Source organism: Ctenopharyngodon idella, chromosome 13 (assembly GCF_019924925.1).
Source record: "Ctenopharyngodon idella isolate HZGC_01 chromosome 13, HZGC01, whole genome shotgun sequence".
NCBI lineage: Eukaryota > Metazoa > Chordata > Actinopteri > Cypriniformes > Xenocyprididae > Ctenopharyngodon > Ctenopharyngodon idella.
In genome coordinates, this window is record NC_067232.1 from 17,794,479 (window position 1) to 17,815,379 (window position 20,901).

At 36.9% G+C, this 20,901-nt stretch overlaps 1 protein-coding gene across 6 annotated transcripts in view; it reads left to right on the forward strand.

Moving 5' to 3' along the window:
• The first annotated feature begins 1,899 nt into the window (after window positions 1-1,899).
• The window catches only part of adgrb3 (adhesion G protein-coupled receptor B3), a 271,133-nt gene continuing 252,131 nt past the window's right edge, over window positions 1,900-20,901 (forward strand). For 2 of the 6 annotated variants that reach the window (XM_051916327.1, XM_051916330.1), the window contains exons 1-2: window positions 5,147-5,506; window positions 7,273-8,038. In XM_051916327.1, the coding sequence (XP_051772287.1) occupies window positions 7,288-8,038 (751 nt within the window). In that variant the 5' untranslated portion in view covers window positions 5,147-5,506; window positions 7,273-7,287. Of the gene's footprint in view, window positions 2,040-5,142; window positions 5,507-7,272; window positions 8,039-20,901 lie in introns of those variants that run through there. The other 4 variants (XM_051916328.1, XM_051916332.1, XM_051916329.1 and 1 more) reach the window with 4 other exon arrangements.

A 20,901-nucleotide genomic window follows, 5' to 3' on the forward strand; every position in this document is an offset into this window, starting at 1 on the left:
TTTGAGTATTGTTGCTGACCATGTCCATCCCTTTATGACCACAGTGTACCCATCTTCTCATGGCATTTTCCAGCAGGATAACACGCCATGTCACAAAGCTCAAATCATCTCAAACTGGTCTCTTGAACATGACAATGAGTTCACTATATTCAGATGGCCTCCACAGTCACCAGATCTCAATCCAATAGAGCACCTTTGGGATGTGGTGGAACGGGAGATTCGTATCATGGATGTGCAGTCGACAAATCTGCAGCAACTGTGTGATGCTATCATGTCAATATGGACCAAAATCTCTATGGAATGTTTCCAGCACCTTGTTGAATCTATGCCACAAAAAATTAAGGCAGTTCTGATGCAAAAGGGGCTCCAACCTCTAAGGTGTATCTAATAAAGTGGCCGTTGAGTGTATATTGTCATTCTTTGACACACAGAACTGAAAACTCTGGAAATCTCTGTAGCCTAATGTATAGTTTTTGTATAATTTTATGGTTGGTAAAAAAAAAAGCATACCAGAACTTTACTGTAAACACTACAGTGACGATGTTGTAAGCATTATGAGAACTGGCGCCATCTTCACTCGATTGTAGTGAAAGTTACTTTGGAAGGCTTCGATCAGTATAATTAGCTATTAGGCATCTGTAATATTGTTGCTATGACGGTAGTTTTGTACATCTTAATGAATTTTTTGTGTGTGGAAATTAATTAGATTATATAACCTAGAGTTAAAATTGATAAAATTTCAACTTAAAGGTACAATATGTAATAATTTTGTCCGCTAGAGGTCGCTAGAAGCTTATTCAAAACAAAGGCGTAGCTTGATGACGCCAAGTTTTAGAGCGGAATCTTGGGACATGTGGTCTCCATCTCAACGGACGGTGCAAAATAATTGGGAGAGGACTCGGGAAGAAGTCATGTTCATGGATGCGATTATTAACATTACTGTAGTATGAAGCAGAGCAGGACCGAGTGTTGTGCGCAACACACGCCTCACGAGCAGCAGAACTTTTATTATGACACAGTCGCCGGCGCCGCTTCCGCTTTTCCGGTCATGAGTATGAGGTAACGCAGCTCTGTTTGTTATTAGATACATTTGAGTGTGTTGAAAATCTTATAACGTTACTCTGTGCGTTCGCTCAGCGGCTGCTGTGAGACACTGTTGCACACTGCAGTAAGATAGATCGATTTTAGAATATCATATTAAATGCTGGATGGCTTGTGTTGATAAATGGCATGCAATTAATTTTAAAACGTATGATGGAGAAAATTATGTATTACTGTTAATAAAAATAAAGCTGCATCTGATTATGCTATGTTAGCTATTTGACTTAATAGTGTTTTTCTCTGAGGCATGGTAAAGCATGGTACTCGCAAAAAAATCAAGAAAATTGATTTAAACAATAAGACTAAAACTGTTGAGTTATATAACAATAATTCATTTTCTGTCTATAAACATATCAAAACAGTTGTTCCCTTGTCTATTAAAACATGTAATATATTAAAGCGTCTTTAGTGTTTCCTTGGTTTCTATAATATAAAACCGGAAACCGAGGCAGAACGAGGGTTAACGCGGGTATGACGCAATTGACAGGCGACTCTTCACACATCCCGGAGCCTTGGTTAAAATTGCAATTTTCTCACGATTTACAAATAGTTGGAAACATTTGGGATATTGTAAGTACTCAAGTGAACAAAATATATAACACTGGCCTAGTGGTTTTTAGATATTTTACTGCAAAAATATTACATATTGCACCTTTAAAATAGAACGCTCTTCAAAAATGGAATGAATCATACATAATTATTTTAAAGTAAAAGTAGCTATTCAAATTGCCTTAACTATAATTCATACTTTTGCCTATTTTAAAGAATATACATTAACATTACATATTGTCTTTCTATTTATATATATAAATTCCGACTGCAGCATGAACATCTGAGAGACCTCCATCCATCTCCAACTCTTCTGTCCTCTGTACATGTCTGTATGAAACTGGGGCATCAGATCCAAAGTGGAATTATCCAAAGTGACCATACTGTAGGTAAGATCTGAAACTAGGCATTTTTTTTTTTTTTCCAATCCAAATGAAAATTTGCATTATTTTTTTCCATTCATCACGTGTGTCTGGTGTTTTGGCAAACCAGGCTAGTTTTATGGCTTCATCCAAAACAACTGTTTTTTGTTTGTTTGTTTTTTCACAAATCGAAATTTCCAAAGAATACCAAAAGTTACTTTTTCCATCCAAATTTTTAGTTTCAAACGTGTTTTCAAACGGTTAAATAATGCTATTAGGCTTATTTGAAATTATCAAAATCTGCGCAAAACCAATCATCTGATCACCACGAAATGCATGCTGGTTAGAAATGTGTCCCAGAGTGTGGGTCGCCTTGCTCTGATGGCTGTGTCGGATTCTGCAGTCAGGTGCAGTTGCTCTCCACCGACTGCACTGATCAAAAGCACGATAGGAAACGACTTGATAATGACACAGCTTAATGCTTATTGGTTTAAACAACCATGATGTATTTTTCTCTTTAAAAAAAAAAATATATATTTTGAAACTGTGATATCATGTTTTAATGTGTATAAATTATGTGTGAAAATTCTCAAATTCTCAGACAGTTCTCTCTATGGGATTATGTGATTGTTGTCATATTATATAAAGTATATATATAACAACTAAAATGTCTAGGCTATATTAAACTAAAAATTGATGGAAAACATGTCTTTTGGATGGAATTAAATAAATAACAAGTTATTTGTGTTTATTGTTCATCATATTTATTTTCATACAAAAGCAACTGAGGACTTAATGGGTTAGTTCACCCAAAAATGAAAATTACCCCACGACTTACTCACCCGCAAGCTATCTATATGACCTATATCCTATATGACTTCTTTCAAACGAATACAATCTGAGTTATATTAAATAATGTCCTGGCTTTTCCAAGCTTTATAATGCCAGTAAATAGAGATTTTGAAGCCCAAAAAAGTGCAACCATCCATCATAAACATACTCCACGTGGCTCTAGGGGGTTAATAAAGGCCTTCTGAAGCGAAGTGATGCGTTTGTGTAAGAAAAATATCCATATATAAAACTTTATAAACTAAAATAATTAGCCTTCGACAGACGGCCATATGCATCGATTTACGGCGAAGGACCCTGAGCCGGCGCATGATGTATTGACGAACGCGGAAGCACAGAGGAGAGAGCAAAACAAAACACTGGTCACAAATTAGAAGTCTAAAAGGAGAATTTTTAAAGAGAAATGTCGGAGGATTTCAATATAAGAGAAGGAGCTTTTTTTGCACAGCCCTATTTGTTTGAACAGCGAGAGGTGTCAAAGCTTACAATATTCCTACATTGCATTAGGGGTTACTCTTTTGGCACAAGTTGACGTACGTACGTACGTACATCTACCAGAAGCTAGTTATTTTCATTTTTAAAGTTTTAAATATGGATATTTTTCTTACACAAATGCATCGCTTCACTTCAGAAGGCCTTTATTAACCACCCGGAGCCGTGTGGTTATCTTTTATGATGGATGGTTACACTTTTTTGGGCTTCAAAATTTCATCCTCTATTCACTGCCATTATAAAGCTTGGAAGAGCCAGGACGTTATTTAATATAACTCTGATTGTATTCGTCTGCAAGAAGAAAGTCATATACACCTAGGATGGCTTGAGGGTGAGTAAATCATGGGGTAATTTTCATTTTTGGGTGAACTATCCTTTTAAATTGCATCCAGTTTATTAGCAACACAGCGCATGAGTGTGAATCCCGCGATATTTGATCTCGTAGGTGTGTGATCCACTACGAAAAGAGAGACGTCCGTCTTGGCTGCACTTTTTTTCACTCCTCCCCTCACTGCAGCCGCCTACTCTCGACTAAATTTCAGGCGAGGAGCATCTCAAAGGAGCCTACAGTTAGATTAGCCTAAAGTCAGAGTGCGTATATTTGCACTTGTCGCTAAATAGATGCTACCGAACTTGTTTGCTAGTATGTAACCATAACAATAGTACGCTGCTCATGCGCTTTGCATTGCCGATAAAGCATCACAAGCCTATTAACATTATGCATCACTTTATAAATATTACAAATATTATAAAATATGTATAAGCCTAAATTTCTTTTCAAGTCACAAATATTTGTTTTAAAAGTATTTTAGATGATTGACGTTTAGGCTAGTGGTGCTAAATCACAATTTGTGTTGACTACCTTGACTGCATCAGCTAGCTACATTTTAGCAGAAGTTATCATTCATTTTAAAAATCCGAGATTCCATCATTGTGATAAGCATTTAATCTAAAGCTTGCCCATATGTGATTTCAGAAGTCTATCAAGAGTCTCTGTAGGCTATATTTTATTTATATCATTTTATTCGGTTTATTTATTTATTGATTGATGACAAAAGCTTCTAATATTACAGTTTTATTGTAGGAAAAATAACTGTACCTGTGATATTTTGCTATGGTCTCCATTGTGAATTCTTGAACGGACAGCCACAGATCGCTGCAAATACAAACCCAAGTGGAAAATCAAATAAAATTCTCTTAATATCTAAATCATCACCAACTTAAAAAAAAAAAAAAAAAAAAACACGAGTCCCGTCTGAATTCTAGCCCAAAATACGTCGATGCATCTTCCAAGTTCAGCAAGTTTTGTTGTCTTTAGAAAATTATAATTTTCTCAGTAGATAGCCTATATTAATTAACACAAATAATGAATAGACTACAGCCTATTTTTTCTCAATTCCAAAAATCTAATTCTTTACGATGATGCGATAAGGACAAGATGAAGCAACTTCACGAGTCCCTGTACACATCTCTCGAAATCTCATGCAAAAAAAAATATAATTCCCAAGGAAACAAGCCGCTTATGAATTATTATTCCATTGGCTTATGATAAAATAGTCCATGCGGTCGCAGAAAAGACACCGTGTCGTTAGTTCCAGTCCGAGGGACATTCCTCTGCCTTGATTTTCATATAAAAAGAGTTTCTATGTTATCCAGGGGAAGGGGGGTGAGATGGTGAGAGACGCAGCTCGAGACGTCCATACGTGCCTTATCTTAGTGGCAGTGACGTGATATTGCAGCTCCAGTCCTGAGGCTCGGCGAGAAAGCGCTTTCCATCTCACTCTACAGCGAGTCAGCAGCAGCATCCTCCATCCGTCAGGGATTGCGCTCTACCTGCTACCCGACCTGGGCATCTCTTGAGGGACGGGCAGACAACGACTAATGATCAGTCGAGATTCACAGCATTTTTCGCCCTCGTTCTAGTGTCTGCTCACTTCTGTTGCGCTCTCATCACTTGGTTGCGTTGAGGTGAAAAAAAGGAGCGAGATGATGATCCAGCCTGGAGTCTAATGCATTTTTGCTCATTGACCGTCTTGTTGCTCTAGACTTCATAGGCAATGGGAGATATCGATTCGCAGGGGAGCGACACGTTTAATTTCTAAAGGATGTTTCCAAGTATGTGGGAAAAATAGCCATAGCTTTCAGAGTGCAAGGTAAGTCTGTTTATATTATTATTATACATAAGTAGATGGGCAAATAGGTGGGTTTGTACAATAATGAGATGGCCCTCGCCCAAGTTTATTCCTCTTCAATGCATAAACGAGTTAAATATCCCATAGTTTATTCTGATTAATGCAATACAAACTACGTCAATATTTCAGAGGACTCGAACGTTACACCAGGGCCAGTGCGAAGTTAAACAATGATCGACGAGTTTCGCAGGAAAATGACATGGAATGGAGTTTGGCGCCGACATATCAAAAATCCGATTTGGTGACCATATTCCAAAAAAACTGACGATTGACAATCACGCTAGACTTCTTGCGTTTCGTAAGAGAGTATGAATATGAATACACGTCGCTGCAGTTTTTATATATTTATTTATTTATTTATTTATTCATTGTCGCTACAGTTTTTTTTTTCTCTCTAATCCGTTCATATTCGTGACGCGGCGCGACAAACTGGACTGGAACGCTCCTATAATAATCAACGAAAAGTGCAAGCGCGCGACGCAAAATCGTAGATGGGCAAGTAAAGGAAAAGTAGCGCGCTATGTTTGCAATGTGCGCCAATACTATCTCGTCCTATATAGTCGTGTATAACATCTCTTTATTGCATCGTACGCGTTTTGCTACGTCGTACAAGTAGTGCCGCATTTAAGGTGATTAAATAATAAAAATAAAGGCTCGGTTTGGGAATGCTGTGACACTGCACACAGCTGCAATGCCTGCAGGATTCATGCAAACAAGACATCGAATAGCTTTTCTCTCCTGCTGGATCTCCCTTTCTCTCTCTCTTTCTCTCTCCACCGCCTTTCTTTCAGACTTCTAGAATATTTGGGAATTCAACACATTTGCTCACATTATGATGAAATGCGTATAGCAGATCGTCGCGGAAACAGAAGCACAAGTTTTTTTTTTTTTTTGCCTCATGGAAAGCATAGATTACATTCAGTAAGGGAATTAGATGTTGAATGTAAGGCTGCTTTAATCCTTATATAGATCACGACATTCCATTCCATCCAGACAATCGGATATGATGATCTCCCTGTATTATATAAAAGACGATATTTAGTAAATGTATGTGTTTTTTTTTAGACTAAGTTGAATAGAAATCCCAACTGTGTCTGAGCAGACTGAGAAATGTAGATGATTATTATGCGGTCAGACATGTAGATCACTGCAGAATTGCGACATATTACTCTCAATTGAATAAAACACGTTTTATGGTGACAAAAATGTTTTGTTTGTTTGTTGATTGGTTGGTTGGTTTGTTGGTGACATGTAATGCCAGCCTTTTTTATCCTTCCAAATGAACGAGTCGCGACTTAATATAACGACCATAAAGCTATTGAATGTCAGTGATCACTGTGTCCGACACTGTCACTCATTCAAACACGGTAAATATCATTTAGTGTGAAATGACCACGTTAAATGATTATTTAATCGCTAAATATTACGTTGTTTTATCCTGCCACAGCAGATGCCCAAAGTTATTACCCCCAATTTATTAAACACCACAAGGTGGCAATGTTTATCCGAAATGCGTTACATTCCCATGGAAAGAATCATTTAAATCTCTATAAAATCGAGATGGTAGTTTGTTATCGAAAATAGGCGGTTCAAACGAACAATGTAGGTAAGTATGTGTTTAACACAAAGCTGAATTGGATAGTTAGGAGATCTTAGACTGAAACTCATCACTACCCACCATAAAGGCTGACAATAAATGTAGTGCATCATCTCTGTTTCTCTTGCAGGCCAAATGACATAGGATGAAGGCTGTTCGTAATCTGTTGATTTATATATTTTCCACCTATCTCCTGGTTATGTTTGGATATACTGGTGCCCAAGATTTCTGGTGTTCCACGCTGGTGAAAGGAGTTATCTATGGATCTTACTCGATAAATGAAATGTTTCCCAAGAACTTCACAAACTGCACTTGGACGTTGGAGAACCCAGATCCTACCAAATACAGCATCTACCTAAAACTTTACAAACGAGAAATTAGCTGTTCTGAATTCTCTCTGCTGGCTTATCAGTTCGATCACTTCTCCCACGAGAAGATCAACGAGCTGTTGAGGATCAACGAGTCCATCGTGCACCTGTGTGATGACGCCAAGAATATTTATGTGTTTTTGCATTACGACAAAAATTTTGTGCAGCTCCGGCGAGTGTTTCCCTACGATTACAACGGATTGACGACGAAGAAGACAGAGGAGGAGGAAAGGTCTGTGGTGGAGTTTGTGGTTTTAAACAAGGCGAGCCCGAGTCAGTTTGGATGTCAGGTGTTATGTACGTGGTTGGAAAACTGCTTGAAAGGAGAGAAAGCTGAATCGTGTGGAATAGTCTATGCGAAATGCACCTGCCCGCAACATTTAGGCGATGGGGAATCTGAGAGCGTGCTGATGCTCAGTAACGTGGTGTTGCCTTTAAACCCCCAAACCGAAGGATGCCTGACTCCAAACGTGCGCTCGGCGCAGGTGTGCAATCTGAGCGCGGAGGTGCGGCGACCATCCAAGGAGGGTGAGTATGAACCAGACAGCTGCAGGCCTTTAATGCTGGAGATCATTTCACAGCTTAATTATACCCTGTCTTTATGATGCCCCCTTGTATTCCTCCACCCTTCCACATAAAAGAACACTAAAAACAGCTCACTGTGCTCTGTTACCGATGTCTATGACTTTTTTGTTTAGTTTTACAACAATTTCTGGGTGTACCGAACAGGAATGTTCTTTCTTGATGTGTTTTATGTTTTTTTTTATTTATTTTTTTATGTCATTTTATGTCAGAAGTGTAACACAACCTGGATGGTGATTTATTAATTAACTAATTCATTATTTTTTGAAACAGGGGTACTAAGTATAATGTATGTTTACATCATGTCATCTCTTTTAATGTAGTAAACGTTTTTCAGTCTTTTGGAATTCAATTGTGAATCCAAACGGCATTAAAAAGAATTCCCAAATACTGTCTTTGGGAAAGCTTTGGCAGTGAAGAGGGTCGATTGAACTTGCTTAAAGCACCTGACACCATACTTAGCCTCTTGGCCTAAATGTAATTGTTATGCTGCTGTCAGCCTCCATCAATGACAAGCGTCTTCCTGTCAGTCGTCCCTCTGCTGTCCAGCTTTGTCTCATGCCACGGACGCTGGCAGCAACAGATTGCCACAAATGCCTTTGAAGGAATTTGCTAGCATTTCTGATGAGGGGATGATGCATAATGGACTTGCATCGGGGTCACGGATATTACAGCTAATTAGCATCTGTAACATTTCACAACTGGCACAAGATAGAGATCAACTGGAGGCAGGAATGACCCAGCATACTGTGAAAGGACAACAGCTCACAGAGATTGTTGGCTGAGAATGGATGCTGACAGTCTCACTTCAATTCCAGCACAGTGATTCAAAAATAATGAATAATGAGGTGGCAATAGAGAGAGAGAGAGAGAGAATAGGTGGGAGTAACCGTCCTATGGCATTCCGGTTTGACTTGCTGAAAATAATAACCCCATAGGGAGAAGGTGGCAGCTTTTCCGATCAAGTGGAACACGGTGCTTTGGAATTATCAAGGTTCAGTAGAGTTAAATAGGCCCCCCGATTTCATTTTTCACCCCCCTTTTCAAATTAGCTTTATATTCCATTCCAAACTGTGTCATATTCCATTTATGATCTTGTAGCTGAGAGTGATTTTCATTTTATAATGTTTTAAATATGAATCAAGCTTGAAATGAAGATTAAGCCATTGATTATTTTGTTCCCCAGTTATTGTGTGAGCGTTTTATTACGGCACAGACTCTATTATTAATATCACTCCTTCTGCATGAATTCTTAAACAGAACTCCCATCTCAAAGCATTTCTGTATCAAGTTGTCATTATAGGCACTGGAAGTATAGCTTTACTATTAAAAAGTCTGCATGTTTAGAGAAGCTCATACGCACTGGCTTATTTTTTTTTCTCTTTTTTCAAAGATTACACTGAAAGCTTCTATTTATAGAGCAGAGGCTTTAGTGGATTGCTATCACAGGTTTAAAAGAGCACACAAGCCCCGCTGTAGTGTCAGAATGAAGCTTCTGCCCTCCCGGATGAGCGTTCAATGGCGTACGCCTTCAAACAGCCACAACGAAAAAAAGAGAGATCTGTACAGAGTGGGTCCAAAATAAATGGTTGTCTTTGATATCCCTCACGCCTGGTTGTGTGCATGGTAACAAAGTGTGGCCTTTGAATGGGGCGATGAGAGGATCACTAAAACTGGTTTTCTGGTTCATTGCACTCTGCAAGATGATATCCAGCAGGCCAGCAAAAACATGAGCTTGATTATACTTTATGATAACATCGGTGTTTGAAATGCTGCCTTGCTGAGGATGAAAGTAAAGCGTTTTGAAATGTAAAAACATATTAGACTTGCATAATGGATAATTATGATGCTGGTGCACATTAAATGCACTTGAGCAGGCATTAGCTGATTGCGGTAATATTGCAGTAACCGATTTATGGTGGTGTTGCTGTATTAACACGTTAGGTTTGTTAAACATGGCCTCAAACAGGTAGATATATTTGACTATAACTAACTATAATTTCAATACACAGATCTGAATTGAAAGAGCCAGATAGTAATTTGTTTGAGGACACATCTTTGATCACTGCTAATGTAACCGGCAAAGGCTTTTGTACTCTTTTAGAATGTTTGAAACTTTTAAAGTTGGAACCAATTTTCAAAATGTGACACTTTTTGACAAAAGTTTATCAAGAAACAGCAGTGAAATCCATCTCATCAACCTTCATACATTCTAACTAGTGATTTCTGTAGAAATGTCAACCTTGACCATGAAGCCGCGGCTAGGAAAATGGGATGCCAAGGCTAGTTTTGCACTGTAAGGTAGTCTATAAAATAGGCTGCCACAATTTATTCACAGCTCCAGCATTCAACTCGAAATGACATGGTTGTCTGATATGACATAAAGAACTTGGGAGTGAAAAAATAGCATTAAATGGCTTTGGACTAAGTTGTGCTGAAATGTTGACCATTTGGGGTTTTTTTTTAAAGGCATTTAATTATTTTTTTAAATTATTTTAATATGTTCCTTCAGGTTTTTTTGCAATTTTTTTGCACAAAAAAAACCTACAACAAATATATATGCGGAAAAATGATTATTTTCAACCCTCATTCTGACCCTCTGTCTGAAATGAGACGTTTTTAAGGGGCAGCTCCTTGTCAGTAAACGCCCACTGTTATGATTGGCTAACATCGCTGCATAGGAAACATTTGAAACATGACATTTGAAAACATTATCCATAAAATAAAACTGTCATTTATAGACAAAGCATTATGAAATCATTACTTTAGTTTGTGATGCAGCTGCTGTCACATTCAATACAGTTGGCTGCTTCATCTTTCAACAAAAGTTTCTTTGCGAACTCTTCATTACACTGTGCCTTGCTTAGAACACAAAATGCTCTGAACAAACATAAAATCCTCTAACGCGATCTGGGACACTATTAAAACGATGGGATCCTCCTTCTCTGTACAGAGATGCAAAGAGCTGGATGCGTCAAAGCGAACGTTCTTTTACTCTTCCATTTGTCCTGTTGTCGACAGACTCAAGTGCATGGAGTATGTCAGAAAGTGAATGGGCATCTGTATACTGTATCCAATGTAGACAGCATCAGTGATTATAATGGGTTCTATTTGCTTTTGACGTGACGCACATTCGGTGTTGGCAAATGTGAACTTTTAAGTGTCTGAATGTCAGTGGGTGGAGCCTGTGGTGCAATGTCTTGCTCCATAGGCAGTCATATGCAGATGTATTTGCCATGCGATGTTACAGATCCCGCAAAATATCAAAACAAGCCATTTTTGGAGCTTGATTAAATGCATTGTTTATAACGAGGAGGACGTTTTTAACCAATGAAACTTGCAGGATGTTTTAATGGTACATAGACCTTTTATATGTCAAAAGATCATGACCCCTTTAATTCATTATTTTCTATTTTTTTTCCCACTCCCAAGTCCTTTATATTGTTGATGGGCCTATGTAACTTATATTTTACGTTGCATGGAGTTATTTTTGTACCACAGTCTTGTTATGGATGATCTTTTTAGCAATGGTCCCCATAGGGCTCCCTGCTTATGTGTGGTGGCCATATATGGGACATGCGGGCTATCCCACATTCTTATTATCAGCAAGTGGTGTTTCTTCTCTTTATCTCTGCATCATCTCCTCTCCAGGCACAGTGACACTTGATGTGATGGCTGAAAGTCAGATGCTCTGAATTGTGTCGCCTAAATTAGTCACAAATGAAGCCCTGCTGAAGAAGAAGAGCAACATCTCGAGGCTGTTTCTCATTACTCTCTGTCTCTCTCTCCACCACTGGTCTGCCCTCAGACAGCAGTGGCCGTTTGCTCTTTTGCCTGACCATTTCTGGAGAAGAAACTTGCCTGACTGCACTGCAGGGTCCGGGCCCCTTGCACTCCGATCTGTGGGGGAACTGAACTGTCACTTTGTGCAAACGACCCTTGTCAGGCTGAGGGCTCCAGAGCGTGTTGCGGAGCAGGAAAGGGGAATTCGGCTGATGCTAATGAAGTGCACGTCCACAGTGTGTCAGTTTGTGCTGAGTCATGCACAAGTGATAATATACACCCACTGGAATTTAAAATGTCAGATTTCAGAGAAACTTGAATGGTTACAAATGAGAATGAAGAGCGAGATGATTTATTTAGTATTCTCTGACCTCAGAGCGTTGGGTGGATTGGATCATTGTGCTGATGAATTATTTGTAGACTTTCTTATAGGTGCATTTGCAAAAAAAAATTGTCTTAAAACCTTTAGGTTTATTGTTACAATCAAATGAATACTTGAGATATTGAAGGTAACACTGCTTGCTAGTTTAGAAGAACGAGGCCCCTTTTATTGAAGCTAGGGGCCATGAGAAGGCTTTGCATCTCCACTGCATAGTGCAGCCTTTTATTCACTTTGGATCAGTAGTCACAGCGCATCATGTTCATCACCATTGTTCCCTCAACTTGGAGGCCATCTTGAATTCTAGTCATTTCTTGAGGGGAGAATGCGTTTATCTATCTTTATTTTTTCATTCTTTTTTTTAAAATGTCAAATGTTATGCTTGTGCTTGAGGTGTCTTTTGTTTTAAAAAAAAATATATATTTAAAGTCAATGTAAAATTCAGTTAACTCATTTTACCTTTGCAATAGGATATTTCTGAATGAAACAAGCTACTGTAATATTGTTTCAGTGTTCATCTTGTTGCTAGGCTGGTAGTTTTGTACATTGTGATTACTTTTTTTTTAGTCGAAACTCTAAATATACAACATATAAACAAAATTTCAACTCAAAATGGAATGCCCTTAAAAAGAGAATGATAGGCGTACATAATTTAACAATAATTTACTATGAAAGTATTTGCATTGCCTTGTTAAATCTAATGGTACATTTACATGAGAACAATGTACTAAAAACAGAAAAGTTTTTCCTTTCCTTTCCTTTCCTTTTTTTTTTTTTTTTTTGCGTATAGACGACAAAAAAAAGATCCCCTACTAAAAATGCTTTATTATGCATGCCAGGCCAGTAGTTGGCGATGTCACTTTGTAAAGAAACACTACGCGACTATAGACTGAACACGTTATTCTTTTTACCTCTTTTAAAGAATATTTTACAGTAACATTACATATTGTCTTACATATTACAAAGGCACCAGGAATGTGCATTTAAAAAGGAACCATTTGATTTATTTACTGACTTTAAGATTAATACTCTGATATAGGTACGAGGGAGTGTTTAGCATATGTACATCCTTGAAAATTGCATTTACCAATAGCATTCAAACCCTCTGTGGTGCAGGGATTATATGTGAAGCTCATATCAATCAAATTCATGTAAGTAAAACTACTTCTAAAGCCTTTTATAATGATGCCTGTGTTATTTTTTGCAAAGCCAGCAAGAAGAAAAAAAGTAATAGGAACTGCTAACTCTCCTGTGTGTTCAACCTTTAAATGTGATGAATTTGTGCAATTTCTGGATATCACAGGTATGCAACATCAGACAATGGCAAGAACACAAACAAATTAAACCGCTTTATTCATAGATGGATTGGCACTTTTGTGCTTGGGAGGAAGTGGGGAACACCATAAATAATATCGCAAAAAGGACTGTTTTAATACACAGATCCGGGATGAATAATTTAAGGAATCACAAGTCTGATCTCATTGGTATTTGTAGGTATTAATATGTAACATTTAAGTATACATTTTTGGATAATACCCATGCAATATGTACATGCTGACAAGTATCAAAAAGTTAGAAGTATTGACATATGGTCAATTTTAGTAATATAAATTTGCAGTATTTGTAAAGATTTTTATTTTTAAACATGTTTAAATATTTTAAATAGTTTGTATTTGTAAAGTATTTAAGGGGCCATTTACACAACACAATTTTGAACTAAAAACTGATAACTTTTTATGCATTTTGGACATTTATTTACACAACAACGTTTTTGAATGACAACTTTTGAAAACGGGTTTCAAAGTGCAAGTTTTACCGTTTTTACCATTGTCAACTACAAAAACGTAAATTTGTGAACATCATGCACATGTGTGTTGCGTGTTCAGTCTATAGGTGCATACTTTTTCTTGACAAAGTGACATCGCCAACTACTGGCCTGGCAGCATAATACAGTGTTTTTTGTCATTTTCGCAAATCTGTGTGAACGGGGATCGTTTTGACAAAGTTGTCATCTGTACGTGAAAAACACAAACGAAAAACTATGCCGTTTTTAGTACATCGTGGTCATGTAAACATATGTGACTATTTTTTAACTTGCAGTGAATTTTTTGCATTATAGTTTTATATTTTATAGATTTTTTTTGTAAATCAACTTATTAATTTAATAAATTCAAGGGTCCATAAACATTTGTACATCTTTGAAGTTATTCATATGTACAGTTCTTAGATTTTAGCTGCTTTGAATAATGAAAATGTTGGTGTGCCAGAACCAACTTTACATATGAATACATACAAAGTTCTGTCCTAAAACTCTAGATGGCACAGGCTGATAGGTCCTTAACTCAATCTGTTTGCAATCATATCATTCTCTATAGAGCACAGCTGATTGGTTCCTGCTGTATCAGTAGCCAATGATATACCAATGATACAGTAGCCTGTATCAGCTGCTCAAACCTTCAAATACTGGGTCAGCATTTGCTGTAGCAGATGCAGCACACTTTCAGAAACCCTCCACCTTCCCCAGCTCCACCTGTATAGATCTGCTATGGGTAATTCATGTAAGCTGTATTGTATAGCAGCATGTCTTGCTCATAGCAGCATGTCGTGTATGTATTGGCAGTAGCAAGTCTTGTACTTGCTCTGCAGAAGCAATAACAGCAGCAGCAGCATAGCAGATCTGTTCCGCCCAGACCAACATTGTAATATCCATTACCATGCCAAACACTCTGAGAGTTGTCATGACAGAAATATAATTGCTAATGAAATCATGATAGATTGTCTCTTACATAATTTTAAGGTGGCGTGATTCATAAACTTTGTAGGGAATCATGAAGGATGTATGCAGTTTTACAAGACTGCAAATCTCATCTTTATCTAAAAAAAAAAAGCAAAAAATAAAGGTTATGGTTAGGCAATTAAAATGGAACTTAATGGGGCCATAATTTGTAGGAATTAAAACCAGAAATGGGAATCTTCTTATCTTATAAAGCACTTTCTCATTCTGTTAAATACATGTATTATTTAAGATGTAAAGCTGTTTAAATAATTTTTTACAGATACATATTTTTTTATTTTAGGTTTATGGCCTTGATTTGTTTTGGTGACAAAGTTGCAAAATTTAACTTAAGTTTACACAGAAAAGGTCAGTAAGCATTTCAAAAATTATATATATATTGCACTGTAATTATATATATCTTTTCACTGTAAGTGTCTGACTGTAACTTTTTCTTTTTTTTTCTTTTTTTTATTCCTTACCTTAAGATACCTTACATCGAAAAATGACTCCATTACAAGTTACAAGTAACCAATTTCAATACGACTTGAGTAAAAGTCTTAGGCCCGGTTTCACAGACAGGGCTTAGGCTAAGCCAGGATTAGGCTTTATTTCATTTAAAGTATTTAAGTAGCTTTTACTCTAGAAAAAAAAACAAAAAAAACATTACTGGTTTGCATCTTGAGACAAAACAATGACATTTTTTAAGATATGTCAGTGCAAGTTACTCTCAGTTAAAACAGCTCAAACATGCATTTTAGTCTAGGACTAGCTTAAGCCTTGTCTGTGAAACTAGGGGTATAAGTATCTGATTTTAACAGTACTTAAGTGTTTTACTCGTACTGAATGTAGGCTCAAAAATGCACTAGTCCTCAACACCTGAGAGACATGCCAGTGAAAATTTGAAACAGTTGATTTGTAAGATGAGAAATCATGTGTATTTTCTAAAATCAAAATAAAACTGAACACCTTAATATTGCAATAAATCAAGGTCGACACAACAACCTCTTAAATGTATACAAACTCTCAAGTCTCAGTTAAGCTCAAGTGCACAAAAAGGCCATGAGTAAATCAATATCTGTCAAAAAGGTCAATATAGCAGATAAATAAAATAATGTTAAGTAAAAATAACTAAGTCAAAGGACTTGCACTGGATGTGCTGGTTTCAGCCTCATCAGCGGCTGCAGTCATGACCTCAAATTTAAACACCTGCGATTCAGCAACTACCTACTAATGTACTTGCATTCATATAAAGTAGCCTTGTTGACAAGTTTGGGTGAGTAAAGGCAAAAAGCACAAGATATAGTACCTTTAATGCCCTTAGGTGGCGATATTGCTTCTTTATAGCAGAAACAAACTGCTGCAGAAAAAGTTAGGTGCCTTGCAATATGTAATGTGAAATTGCATTACTCATCACAAATGTATTGCCAAAGAGATACTTAAGTACAGTAACTAATTACATTTATTCAAATACTTTACACCTCTGTGAAATTGTGGTAATCAACATTGTCAACTGAGCTTCACTCGTCCTTAATCCAGAATATGCCTTAAATACTTTGGTACAATTTAAAATATCAACTGCATGCACATCTGGCTATTTCAGAATAGTGACTTCATTTGACTATATTTGGTACCCAAAGTCCATAATTGTTTCTAGCTATGCAGCTGCCATCTCTCTTCCAAACAATAAAACGCTCGATATATTGTCAGATTGCCTTATGTTATCAAAAATGATCTCTCTTGCATATTTTCCTGTTGGATAGAACAGCCATAAATGGGTGCATATTGAATTCAATTTTAATCTACCGAATTAGGCTCCTCTGTGTCACTTTGGAAAACATGATGGGAAAGGTAGCCCTGAGCAAAACTGTTTTGTAATTATTTGGGTCGTACGTTCTGCTGTGTTTACAAAGTCAAATCAGGTGGATAGCTGTAATTGATCACGTGGACAAACAAGAAATCCCAAGGCTCCACTTGTGATCTCAAATGTTTTGTGTATATAAATAAGTGAGCACAGAAATTCACATTTGCATATTCTGAACGCTGGGAGGCCGGTTTGGCCTGTATAACACGGTTCAGATTAATTATGTGATTTGAGAATATTGAAAATTTTTCAGAATAGCTGCAGACAAATCAAACTCTTTCATCACCATTTTTAATTAATATTGATTGGCATGAAGTAATATTTATGCAAATAACCTGATTTGCATTTCCCAAATAATTTCTTTCTCATTTATACCATCTTCTTTGGTAGATTCCTTTCTCTGCCAGTCAGTTACATCCCACAAATGTTTGGCAAGTGCATAGTTGAGTTGATTTCCTGGGAGGTCCCTGACTGCTGAATGACCATATGGTCCTGTTACTAGCATCATCATCAAAATTATGTTCTCGTGCTGCATAGGAAATGTGATGGCTTCTGATTGGAGGATTATACTTTGAATGGGTCATCCAATTAGCTTTCAAACACAGTGACTGGGGCATCAAAAATGCTGAGAAATGCAAGTGAGAAGAACACTTAAGCTTTTTATGATCATTTGTTAGAGTATGCTAAATGTTCACGTTCACTGTTTTGCCATTACGACACTATTTTGCCATTAATTTAGGTCTTTCAGACGTAACTTTCCAAGAGCATTTGTAATCTTATCATGGCCTCCAAAATATTTTGGCTTTCCTGATTATTCGCAATTAGTTCAGATCAAAACGATGTCAGATTTTCTCTAGTTGGAAGATTATGCTGGTTGTCAAAACATTGATATAAGATTAATGTTAGGTCATATTTCTGCAGTGACTTTTATCTCTCAGGATTATTTTACTCTGAATTGACTGTCTAGTGAAAATTACTATACAAATGGGCTCCAAAAGTACAAGACCACATTGAAAAGATATTTAAAACTGAAAGTTTATTTTGGATTTAACTTTCTCTTAATTTGTTGTAATAACTATATAATAACCGTGTAATAACTATATAACTATATGTAATAACTACAGCACATGAAATTAAAAAAATGCAAAATAGAGGCATTTTCACTAGTGCTCTCAGACTTTTGGACCACTGTATTTGTAAAAACTGTATAGTGAGTGAAATTATCATTAACCACTAATTTTCACATCAATAGTCAGCCAGAATGGCTCTCTGTGGAGTCTTTGTGAGAAGACTTTCTCCTGTGACACATTAGGCTGAAATGTTTTTAAACACTCATTGATTCATTATGCTTTGGGCTGACCCTGTTCAGTGACCATGCTGACCTACCGTTTGTCACTGTCTGATTAGAAGGGAATGCAGATAACGACAAGCACTGAACCTGCAGAAATAAACATTGCATAAATGTGCTTAATTAAAGTATTCCCTGATTGGAACCTGTGAGGTCATATCCTTTGTATCCTGGTAAAACAATAATACTACAGCACTGCATTTAAAGCTGTTGTCTGATATCTGCACCACTAGTAGCACAAAACAGAATTGCAATTTTTTTTTTTTTTTTTAAGTTTCCCCAGACACTCCCCCTGTCTGCTATTGGTCAGACAAAGATAGTCCCTCACCAAAACTCACACCATTGATTGAGACCACGTTGTAGTGATATGATGTTGCAGTTTTTGCAAATGCAGTATTGTAAGAAATGGAGATAATGCGCGTTGGTGCAGTTGAAGTGAGAATACCTTTTAAAATGACAGGCAGGTGTGAAATTACTCATTTGTCACAAAAATTATGATGATGGCCCATTGAGCTTTACAAACACAATGGCCAGTGATATTTCATGTCTTCCTGTCCTAAAAATGATTTGTTGTTTATGTGCGAAAAACTGCATTGGTAGTTAATTGACATCTGATCTGAAAGTGGGTGGAGCAAAATTGCAGACTATAACTGTCCTGAGTTTTGTGTTATTTCAATTATTTAGACTTTGAAGGGCTTCTCAGCATGGCAGAAATTAAGCCCATATTTTTAAAGGCTGATGATAAATCCTCTATTAATATTCATTTACCTCTGTTTATCTGAAACAGATATAATGAGCACATCTTCCATTTCACATTACTGGGGATTTTTGTTCTTTGGCATCTCTTGGGAGGCCGTTCTGCATCTATTTGGCACAGTTGTATGGCAAGTCATTCTCATAGAGAAGCTCAAATTTGTCTTTGTGGCTAACAATGGACTGCTCAAGGCACTGATTCTGTTCATGCACTTTTAAAGTGTGATACAGTGCAAGGTTATTTAGCTGATCAAAAAATATTTGGTCGCTCGAGCCAGTCCAACATGCATTTGATTCAGATTTTATGTGAATAGCTTACAATAAGTCGTTCCAAGTGTGAAATGAGCTGAACTGATTTGTACGGACAGTGGATGGGTTTGAGCCTTTAGCTGGATAATTCATGGCTGCCTCAGTCACTTTGTAATGATAATAGTGACATCCGCCGGGTGCTGATATCATTCTGAAGGAAAGTTTTTGTCATGCACCGAGAAAATAACTCGAACAAGAGGATTTATGGAATGCGGCTACGCTTCCTGTTGAAAATTTAAGACATTTTCTCTGTAGAAATATGATTACTAAACTAGCATTGTTTTTCTCTCTTCAAAGCAAAAATTCATTTGGTGTGTGTGTGTGTTTCTTTGTGCATGTATTTAGTGGGCAATCAGTATGGCTCATATTTAATGATCATTTAACTTAATTATTTGAGCTTTATTATATTATATTTACTATAAATTTACTGAAAAAATGCATTTTTAAATTAATGTATTTGTTATTTGGCCCCTATATTCACTATAGTCACTATATTGTCACTACTACTACTACTACTACTATGGATGAACTTTTTTTTTCCCCCAAAATCACCCATATAGTTTAATATATAAGGAAAATATAACACTGAAACCATTCATTCATCTTTTTTTGATTCTGACTATTGCTCTAGTGTTATTGAATGTAGTTACTGAATAGATCAAAAGAGTCATGTTAACATTAACTTTCATTTTTAGTGTTGTCCTTCATACTTCAAACACAGTGTCACATGAATATGTGCTGCCAGTAATGTGTCTCTGAAGATACAGTGGCTTGCTTCATCCTGAATTTATTGTTTGTAGTGAAGGCAATCCTCAAGCACTTGCATTTACTGTGTTATTTTAACACCTGTGGCATTCCGGAGAGAAATTAACAAAAATACTTGCAGCATGCCATGACAATCCATGTTTTATGCCTTTTTTAAAACTATTTTATACAGTTGTGTTCTTCAGTCTCACCCATGGTGTCATTCATCCAAAAATGCTATGCATATTCAAAGATTGTAACTTTACTTTGCAGAACAATACTCCAGCAGATATTATACTTTCAGATCACTATCTAGTGTTCCACTGTCACAATTGCACATCATAGCATGGCAATTACAGTGAGCAGAAAAGAAGCTTTTCCATTAACATCTAACCTGTATTGAAACCAAATGAGACTGTCAGTCACAAAAGCTGTTTTATCCTGACAGGGCAGAAGTAAGCAATCTATTCTATGGTAATTTAGCATTGGCGAAAGTGAGCAACGGTGGTGGACGAAGTATACAAATCAAGTACTTGAGTAAAAGTACAGATACCCTAATAAAATAATACTCCAGTAATTTTTTTAAAGATTTATTTTTGGTGTTTTTGACTGTATTATGACAGGATAGTAAGTTGACAGGAAGTGAAGTTGGAGAGAGAGAGGGGGGCGGGATCGGGAAAGGTCCACAAGACGGGACTCGAACTCGGGGACGCCTGAAGCACGACTGTATATGTCGGCGTGCTGCCCATGAAGCTATTGGCCGACATTATTCCAGGAAAATTAAAGGGTTAGTAAGTTACCCAAAAATGATAATAATGTAATTTATTACTCACCCTCATGTCATTTCACACCCGTA